Raw genomic sequence first — 18,670 nt, 5'->3', positions numbered from 1 at the left:
GTTAAGCCAAAATTTCAACGTCAGAAGGTCAGGAAGGCTCTATCTTTCTAGTCTGCAAAAGCTCCAACTGAGCAGACTGCACCTAGTTATCCCTAAGGACTGAGCACACTGCACCTAGTTATCCCTAAGGACTGAGCACAGCACCTAGTTATCCCTAAGGACTGAGCACACTGTACCTAGTTATCCCTAAGGACCGAGCACAGCACCTAGTTATCCCTAAGGACTGAGCACACTGCACCTAGTTATCCCTAAGGACTGAGCACACTCTACCTAGTTTATCCCTAAGGACCGAGCACAGCACCTAGTTATCCCTAAGGACTGAGCACACGGCACCTAGTTATCCCTAAGGACCGAGCACACTGCACCTAGTTTATCCCTAAGGACCGAGCACAGCACCTAGTTATCACTAAGGACTGAGCACACTGTACCTAGTTATCCCTAAGGACTGAGCACACTGTACCTAGTTATCCCTAAGGACTGAGCACACTGCACCTAGTTATCCCTAAGGACTGAGCACACTGTACTTAGTTATCCCTAAGGACCGAGCACACTGTACCTAGTTATCCCTAAGGACCGAGCACACTGTACCTAGTTATCCCTAAGGACCGAGCACACTGCACCTAGTTATCCCTAAGGACCGAGCACACTGCACCTAGTTATACCTAAGGACTGAGCACACTGTACCTAGTTATCCCTAAGGACCGAGCACACTGCACCTAGTTATCCCTAAGGACTGAGCACACTGCACCTAGTTATCCCTAAGGACTGAGCACACTGTACCTAGTTATCCCTAAGGACCGAGCACACTGCACCTAGTTATCCCTAAGGACCGAGCACACTGCACCTAGTTTATCCCTAAGGACCGAGCACAGCACCTAGTTATCCCTAAGGACTGAGCACACTGTACCTAGTTATCCCTAAGGACTGAGCACACTGTACCTAGTTATCCCTAAGGACTGAGCACACTGCACCTAGTTATCCCTAAGGACTGAGCACACTGTACCTAGTTATCCCTAAGGACCGAGCACACTGTACCTAGTTATCCCTAAGGACCGAGCACACTGTACCTAGTTATCCCTAAGGACCGAGCACACTGCACCTAGTTATCCCTAAGGACCGAGCACACTGCACCTAGTTATACCTAAGGACTGAGCACACTGTACCTAGTTATCCCTAAGGACCGAGCACACTGCACCTAGTTATCCCTAAGGACCGAGCACACTGCACCTAGTTATCCCTAAGGACTGAGCACACTGCACCTAGTTATCCCTAAGGACCGAGCACACTGCACCTAGTTATCCCTAAGGACTGAGCACACTGTACTTAGTTATCCCTAAGGACTGAGCACACTGTACCTAGTTATCCCTAAGGACTGAGCACACTGTACCTAGTTATCCCTAAGGACTGAGCACACTGCACCTAGTTATCCCTAAGGACTGAGCACACTGCACCTAGTTATACCTAAGGACTGAGCACACTGCACCTAGTTATCCCTAAGGACCGAGCACACTGTACCTAGTTATCCCTAAGGACTGAGCACACTGCACCTAGTTATACCTAAGGACCGAGCACACTGTACCTAGTTATCCCTAAGGACCGAGCACACTGTACCTAGTTATCCCTAAGGACTGAGCACACTGCACCTAGTTATCCCTAAGGACCGAGCACACTGTACCTAGTTATCCCTAAGGACCGAGCACACTGTACTTAGTTATCCCTAAGGACCGAGCACACTGCACCTAGTTATCCCTAAGGACCGAGCACACTGTACCTAGTTATCCCTAAGGACTGAGCACACTGCACCTAGTTATCCCTAAGGACCGAGCACACTGTACCTAGTTATCCCTAAGGACCGAGCACACTGCACCTAGTTATCCCTAAGGACTGAGCACACTGTACCTAGTTATCCCTAAGGACCGAGCACACTGCACCTAGTTATCCCTAAGGACTGAGCACACTGTACCTAGTTATCCCTAAGGACTGAGCACACTGTACCTAGTTATCCCTAAGGACCGAGCACACTGCACCTAGTTATCCCTAAGGACTGAGCACACTGCACCTAGTTATCCCTATGGACCGAGCACACTGTACCTAGTTATACCTAAGGACCAGCCTCCTCCACACTGTCTCCAGCTTGCCTTTATTTTCTCCAAAGAACCTGTCCTCCAGGTGAACAGATGGGCTGTTTGTAGACAGGGCACAGAGCTCATAAGGCCCATGAGTAGGCTCCAGGAAGCCTGTGGACTTATACAGTCCACCTTCCCACCTGCTACTGACAGGCAGCAGAAAGCTGAGCCTTCCTTGGTGAGCGAGTTTTACAACTACTGAATAAGACAGGGAAGTGGAGAAGGGGCTTAGAGAATACTGAGGAGGTGCAGGGAATGCCTCTCTATCACCAACAGAGACAGAGGAACTTTAAACTCCAGTGCTAAAGGACATTTAAATTCTGTCAACTAACTGCCCTTGTTTTTTCTAGAAAACAAAAACAGAAAAACCCAAAACAAAACTGAAGAATCTGCGGGTGATGCTCCTCCCAGTTCATTTGGCTTTGTCCCTAGTGTAGATGGGGGCATAACGAGGGTGGTATCCACAATAGAAAATAGTATTCAGCCACGTACATGGCGTCTTAGCCTAAGGAGAGCCTGGGGTTCAAAGAACACAGGAGCACGGTGGTCTGCCAGTACAGGACTGAGGAAGGTCAGCCATGCCTCCTGGCCCCTGCTCCTTCTAGCTGTGTCCCTGGGGCATTGTGACCCAGGCTCTACCCTTTTCCACTCTCTTGAGGCCACTCTCATGTGTTCCTTCTGGTGGCCACGTCTCTCATTTCCAACTCAGGAGAAACAAGGACATCCCAGGCTCCCATGACACCAGTTTCTCCATTGTCTACTCACCTTCTAATTTGGTATTTGGTCCTTGCAAGTACCCAGCAATGAGTTGGTTGTTCCTCAGGTAGAAGGTCTTCTGGTTAATGTCCCAGATTCTGAAAAGCAAAATGGCCTCGCTGTAGTACAGCAGGTTTCCTCAGACTCAGCTAGTGCACATCTAGATCTGTTGGAAGTGCGGTGCTTAGCAAGTTCATAATACAAATGAGAAGACTCGAGCCAATACTGTGGAAGAGCTCTCTCACAGATGGTGAACAGAAACTGCCCCCCGCTTTTCTTGTTCCTCACCCCAGAATCCCAGCACAGACACCCACTGCTTCGACAGAATGCTCTATAGGGCATCAAGGCGATGCAAACACATCCTATATTCATCCTGGTAAACAGGAGAGCTGCCAGCTACATGACTTTCTCCTGTTTTTTTGCACTTATGTGTACATTTGGATGGTCACCACTACAATGTGGCCACCACATTACAGTATTGCAAGGTCAAGGGTTAGACTATACTGCAGCCAAGCTACAATGAGTCTTAGACCTTCAAGCTTTGTAGCTAGAACTTTTACTTCCCTTGCCTGTCACCTGCTCTGGGCCTGGCTCGGGGGACAACTGTCCCCAGGAACAAGTCAGCTTCCTCTAGCTCATGGAATGGCCTGTTAGTCACTCCTTATCTTCTTGGTGAAGGGCTCTCTGGCTTCTAGAGAGGCAGGCAACGATGATATGTGAAAATAGTGCCCTGGTGATATGACCTTGGGTCTTTACCTTGGAGCTTGGAGCAGCCCAGGAGCTCAGGACCAGGCAAAGGACAAACAGAGTACTGTGCCTGTGAAGGGGATACTTGGGCCTTTGTGACTGGTCTCTACTCCTATGGTGAGCTTCATACCGAAAGGATTCAATTGCCTAGCAAAAAGGACTCCAGGGTCCTCTCTTGGGGCTGCTAAGAGGATATGGTGGGATTTGAGGGACAGATTACCTTGGGGTGGATGCAAACACCTAAAGTCAGAGTCCCAGTCTCCAGCTGTGGGAGCAGACAGGGCCAAAGGTGACGTGACTCAACAGACTTCACTCTTAGGAAGGATCAGGGACAGATCGCATCCATCAACAATCTCTTTATTTTTTAACTGAAATAAAGGCCTGACATTTTTACTATAAGGTTGCTGATATCCCCCCCGCCCCCTGCCCCCAAGGCTCTTGATCCAATTTTAAAAGTCAAGCCATTTCTTTTTTCAGGCGCTTTACAGTTCTCAGAACATAATTACAGCACCACTCACTTATTTAATCTTCACAACCCTGAAAGGTGCACAAGGGGTTGTCATTAAATTGGTATCATATTACAGATAAGGAAACTGGGGACTCCAGAGAGCCATCTTCCAAGTCCACATAAACACAGACTGCTGGTCTGAGCCTTTGACTGGTCTTGCGGCAGTGTTCCTCTCTGCTATATCCCAAAGCTAGCGTTATTCCTGGATGCCTGACCATCACTTACTGAACACCTAGGTGTCTGGGAAAGTGAGCACAGGTGACTGCCCTGTTGTCCACGTACGGAGTATTTTAAAACATAAAACTGTGCATGTAGGAAGCTGCTCTTGAATCAAGGATATATCTCTGTTTCCATCCCCTCCCCTGTAGAGCCGGTGCCCTGGACAGGTAGCATGTGTCTCTCTCTCGTCCCTGGTCTATACATGTTTCTGGAAGGCTTACCTGAAGGCTTGCATCTTGCAGGGTCTTCTCCCAGAAGGGCGGCAGGCTGCCTCTGAAGGAAACAGAAGAAAGAGAAGGAGAGAGATTAGGTGACTGTGCTGCCCCATGCAGATTTCCATCCCAAGGCTCCAGCAAGGCAGCAGAGCCTAGCGACTGCCATTTCAGCCTCACAGGAGGTTGCTTATAAAGAAAATAGCCATTCACTAGCCTGCGCTGCTTTCATTGCCGTCCCACTATCAGAAGCGGAAAAACCCTCATATTTCCAAAAAGAGAAACCCTTGCTGTTGTCACCCTCAGCCCCGCCGAGTGTCGCAATGCTGTGTTGTAAGCGATCTCCTCCCCTTTTTGCCCTTTGCAATTTCCCCAAAACTGAGCCCTCTGTTTTCCCTTCGTGGTGTTCCTGGGAAGATGAGCGATGAAAACCAGACTCCCTCATTTGCATGGCAGGTACTATTTGTTGACCCCCCTCCCCCCACAGCACTCCTACTCCACCCTTCCAAAACAGATCTGAGCAGAAATGTTCCCTTTTCATCAGAAGGCAAGTGACAGGGCCTGGAGAACAGAGGACAGTGTCACGTCAGTCACTGTTATTGTGCTCTTTGGAGAAGGGGCAGTTGGCTAGAGTCTGGGTAAATACTGTGTCCACAACCAGATGGTAAATATTTGGTATTTTGTGAACCATCCAAGGTCAACACAGTACTCAACTGAGTTGTCACGGTGCAGAAGCACCCACAAGCAATTTGGAAGCCTGGAAACTCAACTCTGCTCCAACACACCTTATTTATGAAACACAGGACAGGTCACACGTACACGTGAAGTTTGCTGACCCACGCTCTGGGGCACTAGGTCTCTCTCAAGAGGTGCTTTAAAGTCAGCTAGCTGTCTCTCCCCAATCCCATATCTGGATAGTTAGAGTCTTTTGGAAGTGATTTCATTCCCAAAATCAGGGTCTTGGAGAAGTGGGTGAGGGATGTGACCAGCAGCAGGTCCAGATCCCTTCCCTGCCACTTGCCACTGCCATCTCTGTGACCTTGAAAAAGTCACTTCATTTCTTTGTGTCTCTGCCTCTTCGTTCTCAGAGTGAGGAGGACCATGTCTTCCTTGAAGATAGAGGGAAAGAAGGAAGTTAAATTTTGGCCCCACGTGGATGTAACTTCCTTTCTTGCCATTTTTCTGCATAACCTGGGGAAGGCAAGGCCCTTCCTAGCTGGCATTATGGAAAGGTGAAGGGCGTCTTTATGTGTTGCCCTGAGGGAGAGAGCCGTCCCAGGAGCACAAGCAAAGCGTTTCCCGAACCGGATTGGAGCGTACACCTTATCTCAACCTCCAGCCCCTTGAGAGAGACTCAGAAAGGGAAGGCTCATCGAGCAAAGACTCAGTGCTTGCTCGCCACCACGTTATCCCACCACACACTTTGGTCTTGACGCGTTGGACCTTCATTTCTTTTCTTTCTTTCTTTTTATGGTTTTTCAAGACAAGAGTTTCTTTTCTTTTTTTTTTTTTTTTTTAAAGATTTATTTATTTTATTTATTTCATATGAGTGCTTTCTATCTGCAGAAGAGGGTATCAGATTACATTCTAGATGGTTGTGAGCCACCATGTGGTTGCTGGGAATTGAACTCAGGACCTCTGGAAGAGCAGGTGACGCCCTTAACCACTGAGCCATCTCTCCAGCCCTAAGAGTTTCTTTTTGTATACCTGGCTGTCCTGAAACTTGCTCTGTACACCAGGCTGGCCTTGAACTCAGAGATCCACCTACCTCTGCCTCCTGAGTGCTGGGATTAAAGGTGCGCGCCATCGCTGCTCAGTGGCTGCGTTTGACCTTATTTTGAACCCAAGAAAGCAGAGTGTGTCTAAAGGACAGTTAAACGCGTTCATGGAGAAGCCACAGAACACATGTCAGGTCTTTAAGGAGCTCCCCGCCCCCAACAGATGGACCATTTCTGCTGCTATAATGCTGAGTGAGAGTTTGGAGAGCCAGGATGGCAAGTGTGTCTCTTTCTTGTGTGGGTGTAGAGAAAGGCTATCTGCCTGTTAGGGCCAAGTGGGTGTTCTATTTGCTCCATTTCTTCATTCGTTTTGACAAGCCCTTCATGGAGCTGCGTGAAGGAGGGGATGTGTGTGGACCTGCCTGTTTGCTTACAACTTCCAGAAACTGCTGAATTAATTAAGCTTTAAGGTTTCTCTGAAAGGTTTATTAGTCACCAGGTGTACTCTGTTGTTATCACACCTGCTGAAAAGAGAAGACGCTAGGCACCCAGCTCCTATAAACTCTCTAATGCTTGCTAATGTACCCCGGAAGTTGCCCTGGACTCTTTTATTATTTATTTGTACAAATACTATATCTTACATATTAAAACACTCACATTCAGACTCATAGACACAGACGATAGGCTGGTAGTTGCCAGCTGCAGGAGATGGTGGGGAATGGACAGAGTGCCTCCATGGTAAAGCACGACTCCCAAGCGAGTACAGATGACTTTGCTCAGCTGTTACCAGTCACCCTAGAAATGATAGGCGGCCTGGCCTTGAGCAAACAGTTTCAGGAAGGAGAGCTGGGCCCAGCGGCTATGGCTGGAACAATTTGCACATCTCCAAGCCCCTCACCTCACTTTTCCTCTCCTGGTAGACCCTTCAGTTTCCTGAGGGAGAGAGGCTGCCCCTTGTGCTAATAAACATGGCAACATCAGTTGAGGGTCGGATACTTATCTCCCTTCTGTGTCTGGGCTGCCTCACAAATCCAACGGACGCCAAGTGGGTAAGAGGAGTGAGTTCTGGGGGTCATCTGATAGCTACAGTGGTACTTACTACACACTGGAAATTTGCTGAGACTGGTTGCTAAGTGGCCTCACTACCTCTCCCATCTAAAAGGAAAAGAGAAGGAAAATGAGGACAGAAGGAGAAAAGGAGGGAGGAAGAAGGAAGAGAAAGAAAATGGGAACTGTGAGGAGGTAGATATTTTAATCATCCTGATTAATTAGCCATTCGTAAGAAAACAAAATAACACAAGAAATACAAGACAATGTATCAAAAATAACAATTCCTAAAATTCTATGTAACTGAAGCAAATCACAAATATTTGCATAACACTGTCCTGTAAATATAATTACATTTACAAATGCTGCAATATAATAGGGTGAAAATGGGAGGGAGGGAGGAATGGGAGGATACAAGCGGTGGGCTAACAACTGAGTTGTAATCTGAATAAATTAATAAAATTAAAATTAAAAAACCCAAATGCGGCAGTATCTATATACAGTGCACAAGAATGTCATTAAGCTATAAGTGCTTTGTCAGTTTCTTCCTATGTAACTTCCTATAATTATGTTTTTTTTCCATACCGTTTTCAGACTTTTACAGAACTGTGGTTTTTTTTTTGAAAACCTAAGCTTTTGGCAGCTACTAATATAGCAATAATGGAAAAACTAGAGACTTCTTAATGAAGATAAATGTCTATAAGGGCCAACTTTGGCAAACTGGTGAAACTTTGTTAAAACATCAAGACAGTATCATCTCAAATGGTCTTGAAAACTGAGGAAGAGAAGGGATTAGCCGAGGTGAATGGCAGAGCTGTGTCCTAGCCTCTGTCCTCAGACAATCCAAGCAGAATCCCACCCATATCATGGCTGCTGGGTAAATGTTTCTCCACCCTCAGCCCAAAATCAGACAGGAAGAGATTATTCCTACGGGGTCTGAAACACGAGGCTCCCAGATGTCCCAGGTCTGAGCCTTCTAAGTATGACCACTCCCACCTCCACCAGAGGCCTGCACGACATCCCTTCTGAGCGTGCACGACATCCCTTCTGAGCGTGCAAGACATCCCTTCTGAGCGTGCAAAGAGTCCCTGGGCTGACCCCAAGTCTCAATCCCTTCACATCATTCTGAGCTCTACTTCCTCACACAAGGCGCACAGGCTCTCTAGATCCCAGGTCCGTTACCCATTAACCAGTTTCAATACTGGAAGCCACAACATGGGATGCTATGAGAGACAACTAGGATTCTCACATGATGTACTGAGCCCTGACCCTGGCACATGGGAATTACTCAAATAGTAGCGATTGCATATACTCTTTACTCTGGGTACAGTGGAGGAGATGAGTCACTGTGCCTACCTCCCAGACAACCCTGTCCCACACAGGCAGCCTAAATACAGCTCCTCTCCCTGTCACTGGTCCATGCTCCTCCCTTGACTTCCTGTGGTGAGCCTAAGCTCAGCTGGCCTCAGCTCCACTCTAGATTTTTTTTTTTTCTTATGGTATAACTGTTGGTGATCTTGACAGTTCTGCTCACCAACCCTGGGGGGCTCAGCCCAAACTCTACTTGCTGAACAAAGCTTAAAGATCTCAACACAAACAGAGCCTAGTGACTTTTCTCTGGCCCTTACTGAGGCAGGCAGGGAGAAAACCCAAGCTGGCCACATGCGGGGTGGGGGCGGGGGTGAGGGGTGAGAGTGCGGGGGTGGGGTGGGGTGGGGAGGTGGGGTGGGGGTGGCAATAGGCAGTAGCAAGTAGCTTTAAGGACACAGCAGGGAATAAACAAAAGTGTAAACAAAAGTGTTCTTGCACCTGGATCAGGGGCCTTAAAATTCCTTCCTGTCAGGTCCCAAGGAGGGACCACCTTCACAAATGCCTTATGTTGAAGCTTATGATACAGGAAACACAGCTCTGGCCACATGAGAAGTTTCTGGTATCTCTTAGCTATTTCTCAACGTCGGTTGGTTGGTTCTTTCAGTTCTAGAACTTCCCCCACCTTTTTAATTTTTTTTTTTTTTTTTTTTTGTCTTCCAAATCTTTGGAAATATTATACCTGGGCCTGTGCGCACACACAAGCATGCGCGTGCACATGCGTGCTTATGCTTGCACTCGAGCGCACTTGTGTGTGTGTGTGTGTGCGTGTGTGTGTGCGTGTGTGTGTGTGTAATGTTGGGTGTCTTCCTCCATTACATTTTAATTTTTTTGAGGCAGGGTCTGTCACTGAATGGATTCAGCTTTGCCAGTGAACTTCAAAGAGTCTCCCCACCCTCACCTTCCTCCACTTACCCAGTGCTAGTATTTCAGGCTCACAAGGTGATGCTCAGTTTTAGCATGGACAGTGGGGATGTGAAGTCAGGCCCTCATGCTGTGCAGCAAGTCTTTTTTATCAACTGAGCCAGCTTCTCATCCCTGCATGAGCCTCTTAAAGGCTGTCTCTGATGGCTCCATTATTTGAATTCTTTCTAGGTCCCCTCCTATTGTTTGTTTTCCTTTAATGCACAAAGTCCCTTGTGTATATGTGTGTGTGTGTACACACACACACACACACACACACACACATATATATATATATAACATGGTTTGGTTAAATGCTCCCAGAATGGTGTTAGTAAATTATGGTAGACACTGCGCAGACAAGGGAGCCTTAGGTGGTGGCATGCTCTTGAAGAAAATTTCTCTGCCTTTTTCTTGTTCTTTACTTCCTGGGTGATGAGGCGAGTACTCTGCAGTATTGATATCTAGTACCCCCACAAAAACCCCTAAGCAATGAGTCCACCCAAATCTTGGGCTAGAGGCTCCAAAGCCATGACCCAATGAAATCTCTTTTCTCGATAAGTTAATCGTATCAGGCATTTTATTATCTGACTAGCAGAGCACGTCTGGTTACTTTGCATTTGCCCAGGGAGACTGTAGAGCTCTTTTAAGGCTTTGTATGGTTTATCTTCATCCTTAGCCGGGTTGTTCTGCTCCTGTTGGGCAACTGGTCAGAGCACTGAAGTCCTGGGTCGCACTTCATCCAATTAAGACTTGAGATCATTTGTAAGTGGACTTGGGCACACGAGAAGGCTCTTCCATTCCATCTAACTCTCTAGGAGTCTCCCCGAGTCTGCAGGGGGTTTATCAGGACCTCTTTGCCTAAACAAAGTCTTCAGACTTTGAAGTTAGTAGATGCTTGCGGTGAAGAGACCCAAAGCCAGCCTCCACCTTCCTGAACCCCAGATGGTTCCTTATAACCTTGGCCATTCTGTTGTGGATTCAAAAAGTTCTGCCTTGTTCCGGTTATCCACAGGAAGGTTGGTCACAGATGGAACTTGGTGTTAACCATTTTTCAAAAGCCAACTGTCTTACTTGTCTTCTCATTTCTATGATTTCTATGTTTACCTGACTAAAACAAAAGGCATGGAGGGCTTATTTTGGCTCACAGCTTTAATGTACATCATGGTGTGGAAAGCACACATATGGCCCATGAGGCAGCTAGTCACATCCGTCCTCAGTTAGGAAGTGGAGAGCAATGACTATTAGTGTGCAGTGCGCTGTTTTCTTTCTTATTCAGTCCTGGGCCTACAATGGGTTGGTGGGGACCACAGATTGGTACATCTTTCCACCTCAACTAATCCAATCTAGAAACTGCCATACAGACATCCCCAGAGGTTTGTCTTCTGGGTAATTCTAGATTGTATCAGATTGACAATATTAGCTCCCATGCTCACCATGTTTGGGGGGAGAGTCAGAAGACGTAGTTGAAGAGCTGGAAGGGAGCTAGAACAGGGAAGGCCACTAATGCTACCCCAAGGATCTAGGATCTATCTTAGGGAAAATCACATTGGAGAGTGTTGTCAGACTTGTTTTAGTCAGATACCCGCGGGGTCAGCAGAGAGATTACACTTGAAGTGGGGTGACTGAGCCTGAAGTATGCTGTGTTTGATAACTTGGTCTCCCCTGTAAGTTGTATTTACAGCATTTCTCAGTTGCAGAGGCTTCAAAAAAATTCCAGCAAGGATGGTTTAAAGCCACCAACATTGTGTCAGTGAAAGGGAAGTTGGCAAGTGGGTGTTACCAGCTCCAGCACCCCTCGGAGATAGAACCACTTGGTTGCCTTTCTTTCTTTCCAGAGAGAAACCATCTTTAGTTGTTCCAATGCCCAAATCCTCTAAGCCTCAAATGGTTCACTCACAGGTCACAGCACTTGCAATCTTGTTGATAAATCAGTCTTACCAGAACCATTACTGAGTCCTGATGTGAGCCTCTGCTCTGCCGGTTGGAGCTGTACTTGTGTCACCTGGGCACCGTTTGCGAGATGCACGCAGGCTTTGGGTGAACAAGTGTGCACCCTGAGTTGTAACACAGTCATTTCATAGCCTCTGGCCAACACTTGAATGGCTGAACACGAGAGCATACATATACAGTATACTACAGCAGTGGTAGAGTATAATCCTAACTTTGCTAATCTTTATTAAAATAATGGTCCAAAGTTGTTTTTTCCCAAGTCATGTATAAATATACCAGTATGAGAGGAAGTAGGAAAAAAAAAAAAAAAAAAAAAAAAAAAAAGAACACCTCATGGTATAGCCTGATGTTTTCTTTGCCCATCTGTTGTTCCTAGTTACCCCATCAGACACTTGCGCTCATCCTAAGAATATCCCAAGGTTTGTTGGAAGCTCCCTAGGGCAGCAGGCCAGGCTTGGAGACAGCTGTGCTCTTGGCCACCTCTGTATCCAAATTTTAGCCCTAATGTCAGAGTAATCACACGTGTCCTCCCAGCTAGTAAAGGACATCCAGGAGGCTGGGCATAAACCAGCCCTTGTGGATCAGTGCCTTTCAAGAGGCTCACTCTCTCTCCAGATGCAGCTAGAAAGCCTCCCCTGCATCCTTTGTGAGGCCAAGCCTTCCCAGGCAGCTTTTACTTCCGTGGTGTGTGGGTGTGATATGGACTGGCCCTGAGTGTCATCATCTGTGGGGCCACCAAATTTCAGAGGCACAGGTTCACTTCTTTCTTTGATGATTACTTTCATAAGGCAAGAGGTGATGGAGACAGACAGGAATTCTGAGGGAGGGCACAACTAACTGTGCTGTCATCTGCTGTGCCCCAGTCTCTGTTACTGCGTTTGCTTGCTATGGCCCCAGAGGGGATGAGAGTCCATCAGGTAGAGGGAGCATGGTGACTGAAACAGACAGTTAGGAGCTCACATCTTCAACTACAGACACAAAGCACAAATAAAATGCATGTGGGGTGAGGTTTCAAACTCTCCCACCACAGAAATGGCCTCTTCTAGCAAGGCTGCACCTCCAAAACGTGCCCAAGCAGGTCACCAACCAGGGACCAAGTGTTCAGAAACTCAAGCATTTCTAGAGACCATTAGCATTCAAAGCACCACAGCATACTCTGCCGCTGAGTGACACCCTGTGTAGCGCTACACACTTCATACCAACCTACTCGGTGCCAAGAGGACATCATTGAGCCCACATTCATGATAGGAATGTGCCTGGACACTCTGTAGAAAAAGAAAAAGCCTCAAGGCTCAGAAAGACTACGCTTGCTCTAGATACTATCTGAGGCAAGATTTAAAATTTTTTTTTTCATTCTTTCCCGTGCTACATTCAGCCCTGCCAACGGGGCCTTAGGTATTTCTTTCTTTGCTTCATTGCAAGGCCAACACAAGTGAGAAATCTATGGAGTAACTATTTAGGTTTTAAGGAGACTGCTCTAGCTTTATTATCGAAAATTCTGTATCTCAGTGAGGTCCTCAGTCCTTAAAAACCTAGCATGCTTGGCCACTCTAAGTGGTGAGCCCTTAAAACGAGCTTGCACTTCTGGTGGGTGGTGCCACAAGTTGCAAACACGATTGAGTTAATGACTGCCCAGCTTAGCTTGTTATTATTGGCAGAGGTATGATTCATTTAGATAGATGAAACGTACTTTAGATGATAGACAAATCCGTAGATATAAGACAGACAGCTAGCATACAAAAAGTATGCAAAAGCCAAAACTGAGTTTCTCAGCCAGGAAAGAGAATGCAATAATTAAAAAAGCAATCACAGCCCCTCCCACCCCGACTCGTTTCAAATTAAGCCATTTGTCTTAAGATGATGTTAGTGTCTAATATTTTTTAACTGTTTTCAAGTGCAGGTCTTAAACAGGATCTGTCTTTCCCATCACTACTGTTTTCTCCTTCTCTTTATTCCTTCTTTCTTCACAAACACCACCTGTGAGGTAAACTGTGGGACTCCATGGGTAGAAAGTAAAGACCCGGAGGGGAGGTATATGGTACAGCTTTGTTCCTATCTTCTGCTAGTTTTACCATCAAATCACACATTTAACTGTTTCAGTTCTTAGAGCCACGTCTCTGCGTGGCCACAATTGGAAGCTCCCACCTCTCTTTTGGCTTTTGATGGGGCTTCTGATTTCTTCTTCCAGGGGCTGTGGTGTCCATATTGGGCATGCCTGCACTGATCGCTGAATTCAACCTAATTCATTCTCACCAGCATGTGGCACCTACGTGTATACCAGTTCTGTATATTTCGTAATAAACTATTTTAAGCTAAGATTCTGCCTGGTTTTGGAAATGGCCCCAGCATTCTGCTTTACAACATTTGTAAACTGTGTAAGACCTCAGGCTAGCAGAGTAATACTTTCCACAAGAGATAAGGCACCCACTGTGGGAAAGGGGAGGGTGTGTTCTCTCCTCATAGCGCACCTCCACTCTGTGACCTCGCCCAGCCACTGTCCCTGTAGCTCAGCGCAGTGGTTTAGAGAGAGGCTTGTCTATAACCGAAGCTAGCTGCTCCCCAGTGCTGGCTGTACGGCCTTGGACAAATTGCTTCATCTTTCTCTATTTCCTCTTCTGAAAATGTGGCGACTTAAGGCCCTTCCTCATACGGAATTGCGACTATTAAATGCGGTGAGCCACCTAAGAGTGTCTTCACAAAGCACCATGGGAGTGCCCATGTCCCTCCAAGGGCTTGCCAGTTTTTCTTAACATCAAAGAGTAGAGAGACCGCCCTCCCCACCCCACTGCGAGATAAATGGTTCACTGAGCAAGAGCCAAACTGAAGTTACACACTGAATCCTAAGGCCAACAATCCCCAGATGCCTTTGCGCCTGACATGTTCTAAATAGAGATAGCAACCTATGTTTTGTTTGCTCATTTTCTTTGTTGTTACATTTAATCCTGGTGCCACAGGTAACATCTGGCTTTTCCTGTTAAAATATCCACCTGATTCTGCATCCTCTATGACAAACATCTGTAGGAGCTGTGTAGTGTCAGTCTTTTGATTCTCCGCAGAGCCATCCCTTATCTTTCACTCTTCAACCTGGGCTGCTTTCTATCAAAAGGTCCCAATAAGCACACACTCCTCTCCTCCATCTTACAGAAACACTGGATCCATTTCCTCTTTCTATAAACAGTGGAGGATGGCCACCACCTCCGGTGACTTTTCTCATAACGGGCACGCCCCCTCTGCCCCAGCACATCTAGGTAGTTGCCTGGGATGCTGTGGCCTCCCACTGGCTTTTCAGATAGCCTAGAGCTCTGTGCACTTGGCATCAAGCATTGGGTCAGTGCTAGCGGCAAGTGAGTCCTCCCTTATTTTTCTAATGGACAAATCTGACTTTACAGAGCTTACCTGAAGCCATGGGAGAGCGTTAAGAGGACACAAGGTCTTCCACTGTCTTGCAATGTCTCACTCCAGAGAAAGGCACTCAGTATAAAGAGCACCCAGGCAGCACCTATGTCACAGACCCTCCCAGGGTGGAACTGCCCCTCCTTCCAAGCTACCTAAGCAGGACAAGAGGGGGAGTCGGCCCCTCCCATACACCCACACTGGGCCAGTCAGCCCTAGGAGGTGGGGTCACTGATGACTGATGCCAAGCCAGGCCCAGCTTCCAGAGGAGTGACTCAGGTTAGCAGAAGCCAAACTGGTTCTTATCTACGTAAACCTGGAAGTCACATGTGGGAAAGGAGCCGGATTTATGAGGAGGGACCTTTGTCTCACTCCAAACCCGGCTGTTACCAGACTATCATGTATGCATGAATTCATTCAAAATACACCTTGACTTAGTCCTGTCTGTGGGGAGATGCTCTCAAAAGCACTGGGGGCAAAACAAACAAGGCCACTGTGTTCCAAGGAAGAAAGAGGAGGTGGGCTGAGTAATGTAAGCTAATTCCTTATGGGGGTAAGGGCCATAGGAAAAAGCAAAGGCATAAAGTGCCTTTGAGGGACCCAGTCAGATATATCTTAGAAAAGGTGGTCAGTAAGGCCTCTCTGAGAAGGGTGGCATTTGAGCTGGGATGGGAAGGAGTATGATCGTAGCAGGGAACAGCAAGGAAGAAGCCTTGGGCTGCAATCTTTAATGAGTAGAGCATCCTGCAGACTCCCATGTGTGGTTGCAGCATCACTTAAGGGCGTTTACGATGTTTTCCAAGCGTGCCTGCATTTCACAGCTCAGCTGGACCATTGTCAAAACTCTCTCCAGAAGGCCAGATGTGTTCTCTCAACTTTCTCTGGAAGTTCCCAATTTCCTGAACCAACCTGCTCTGGCTTCCTGCCTCTGTGCCCTCCCACCAGGGAGCAGGCAACTCCTGTGTACCTGACAAGTATCAGGCTGATAGGAGAATACAGGCCCCACGAGATCCTGGAGGCTGATCTTCAGGATGGTGGTAACTCTTGGAGCATCTGGTCATTGATACTCTTCCCTCTAAGCCTTACTTCCCAGAATAAAAGGCCCGACGCTCCCTGCCCTGCCCGGCCCTAGACCAGCTTTAGATAACTGATACGCAGGCCATAAAATGTTTTATAAATTGTGCACACTTAAACTAGCCTTTGCTTCAGGCAAATGCCTTAACCAAGGTGAAGGAGAGGGCAGGCAAGCAAAAAACGCTGCTTGCAATCCTGCCACTTGCAAGTCTGTCTCTTTTGATGGGGCAGGGCAGCTCCTCCTCCTCTTGACTTGATTGAGTGATCTGGCCAGAGTCTTTTACTTACCCCCTGTCACCCCCTCCCCCTCCCGCAGTCTCACCCCAACCCCGCCCCAAGCTGTGCATCCGTCTGTTGGACCTGACATGGGTGTAGGAAGTACTGGGGCCCTGAGGTGAGAAAGGATCCCTGCCTGGGCACTCCTAACCACAGGGACTTCCCATGGGGTGTGAACTTCCTGTTCTTGTTAGCTTGGGCTTACCAAGCTAGAGCATCTAGGTTTTTCATCCTTGACTAGGAACTAGAAAGGGAGCTTTTGTAGGAAATGTTTGTGAAGAACAGGAACTAACTTAGCGAGTCTGTAAGCTCTACAAATGCCTGCTTTGCAAACCTGGGGCGCTGCACGGGGAGGGAAGTCTGGAAAACGCTGGTGGAGCCTTTCTGGTGTGCATATCTGTTAACGACAAGCAGAGGTTCTGCGGTGCCACAGGCTCTGGCACTCAGAGGTTCAAATCTCAGCCTCATAAACTGTATCTTGGTGACTGTGGTAACACCTGTGAAACAAAAGTCAGACTCTGGTCCCCTTATTGTGGGAGTGAGTTGTGAGGAGGACTGCCATAAGCACTAAGTACAATTGGCCCCTGTGTCTGTGGACACAGGGTCTGCACTTGTAGACTCAAACAGCCATGAATCAGAAACATTTTGTAATTGTCTCTTGGGGCTAAGAGAGATGACTCAGCCAGTAAAGTGCTTCCTGGGTAAGCATGTGAACCTGGGTTTGGATTCCCAGAACGCTAACAAAACTGGATGCAGCGTGCAGTGCACTTCTGTAACCCCAGAGCATGTCCGTTATCATAGATGGGAGGCAGAGGCAGGAGAATCACCCAAAAGCTTGCTGGCAAGCTGGCCTGGCGTACACTGTGGCAAATACAAGGGGGCATCTTAGAGATGAGCTAGAAAACTGTGACTCTAGTTAAGACTCCCAGCAATAGGGGATATAGTGCCTGAAACAGCCACCACCTGTAACCAGGCAAGACCTCCAGTGAAGGGATGGGGACACCAACTCACCCACAAAATCTTCGATTAAGAATTTGTCCTGCCTAAAAAATGTACCAGGATAAGGATGAAACAGAAATTGAGGGAAGGTCCAACCAATGACTGGCCCAACTTGAGACTCACCCTATGAGAGCGAGCCCACCCCTGACACTATTAATAATATTTGGCTACGCTTGTAGACAGGAACCTAGCATAATTGTCCTCTGAGAGACTTCACCCAGCAGCTGATGGAAAGAGATACAGAGACCCACAGCAAAACATTAGGTGGAGCTCGGGAAATCTTGTGGAAGAGGTGAGGAAGGATTTAAGGATTCAGAGGTCAAGAACACCACAAGAAAACCTACGGAATCAACTAACTTGGGTCCCTAGAGACCCAACCATTAACCAAAGAGCATGCTTGGTACAGTACTAGGGCTCCTACACAGATGTGCAGCTTGGTCCTCATGGAAGAATCTCTAACAGATAGAGCTGGGGTGGTCTCTGACTCTGCTGCCTGCCTTTGGATCCCTTTCCCCTAACTGGGCTGCCTTGCCTAGCCTCAATAGGAGAAGATGCCCTAGCCCTACTGCTACTTGAGAGGCAAGCCAGGTTGATATCCATGGGACGTCTTCCTGTCTCAGAGAAGAAAGGGAGGGGGGAGATGGGGTGAGGAGATAGGAGAAAGAGGGACTGGGAGAAGAGAAGCGAGGGGAAGCGGTGATCGGGATGTAAAGTAAATATACAAAGTAGCAAAAAACTACACTGTCTCAAAAAATGGAGCAAAATCCCATGCGCGCGTGCACACACACACACACACACGTGCACACACATATGCATGCACACATACAACTTGCACACCTCCATATTGACTTTCTGGTCATTGTTCCCTACATAATACAAAGTAACTATGTACATAACATTTACATCACAGGAAGATGCATATAAGTTTTATGGAACTTTCTCAATTTTATACAAGAGGTTTGGTATCTATGGATTCTGATATGAGTTATCTGAAGATATATAGGCAGAGACTTAGACTGTTTTAGCTAAATTGTCACAGGTTTTAACTGAAGAGTGAGTCGGACACCAGCAGAAAGCTGAAGCCTGGTACACCCCGAGTCCAATCAACAGAGTGAACTGGGCTTCCAGCCATGGCCAGAGGATTATAGTTTGATCAGCACTCAGGGCTGACAAGTTCTCTGGTGACCTAACCCCAGATATGTGGGGGGAAGGACCACATAAGGGGACCTCAGCCTCCCACCGCCCACCCTAGGACTCCCTCCCAGGCCCATGTCACAAAGCTCCAAAGAGTTCAGTGTTCTGATATAGGATGCCGAGAACACCCGAGAAGCCTCAAGTCCAATGTCCCCGTACTAACGAAGACTGAAAAGA

General features: G+C 47.4%; 1 protein-coding gene and 1 long non-coding RNA gene across 5 annotated transcripts in view; both read right to left on the bottom strand.

Annotated features, from left to right (window-relative positions):
• Il1rn (interleukin 1 receptor antagonist) overlaps nt 1-18,670 on the bottom strand; it is a 225,199-nt gene that overhangs the window by 1,740 nt on the left and 204,789 nt on the right. For 2 of the 4 annotated variants that reach the window (XM_051167022.1, XM_051167021.1), the window contains exons 2-3: nt 4,578-4,632; nt 2,892-2,980 (exon numbers count right to left, since the gene is read on the bottom strand). In XM_051167022.1, coding sequence (XP_051022979.1) covers nt 2,892-2,980; nt 4,578-4,591 — 103 coding nt within the window. In that variant the 5' untranslated portion in view covers nt 4,592-4,632. Of the gene's footprint in view, nt 1-2,891; nt 2,981-4,577; nt 4,978-14,953; nt 15,027-18,670 lie in introns of those variants that run through there. The other 2 variants (XM_051167020.1, XM_051167019.1) reach the window with 2 other exon arrangements.
• LOC127207573 (uncharacterized) lies at nt 15-2,026 on the bottom strand. The gene is made up of 3 exons (XR_007832930.1): nt 1,868-2,026; nt 876-939; nt 15-82 (listed from the first exon to the last, which is right to left on the bottom strand). It is a non-coding gene; the product is annotated as an uncharacterized LOC127207573 (long non-coding RNA).

This window comes from Acomys russatus, chromosome 24, assembly GCF_903995435.1.
Source record: "Acomys russatus chromosome 24, mAcoRus1.1, whole genome shotgun sequence".
Lineage (NCBI taxonomy): Eukaryota > Metazoa > Chordata > Mammalia > Rodentia > Muridae > Acomys > Acomys russatus.
This window is presented reverse-complemented; position numbering and strand designations above follow the sequence as displayed.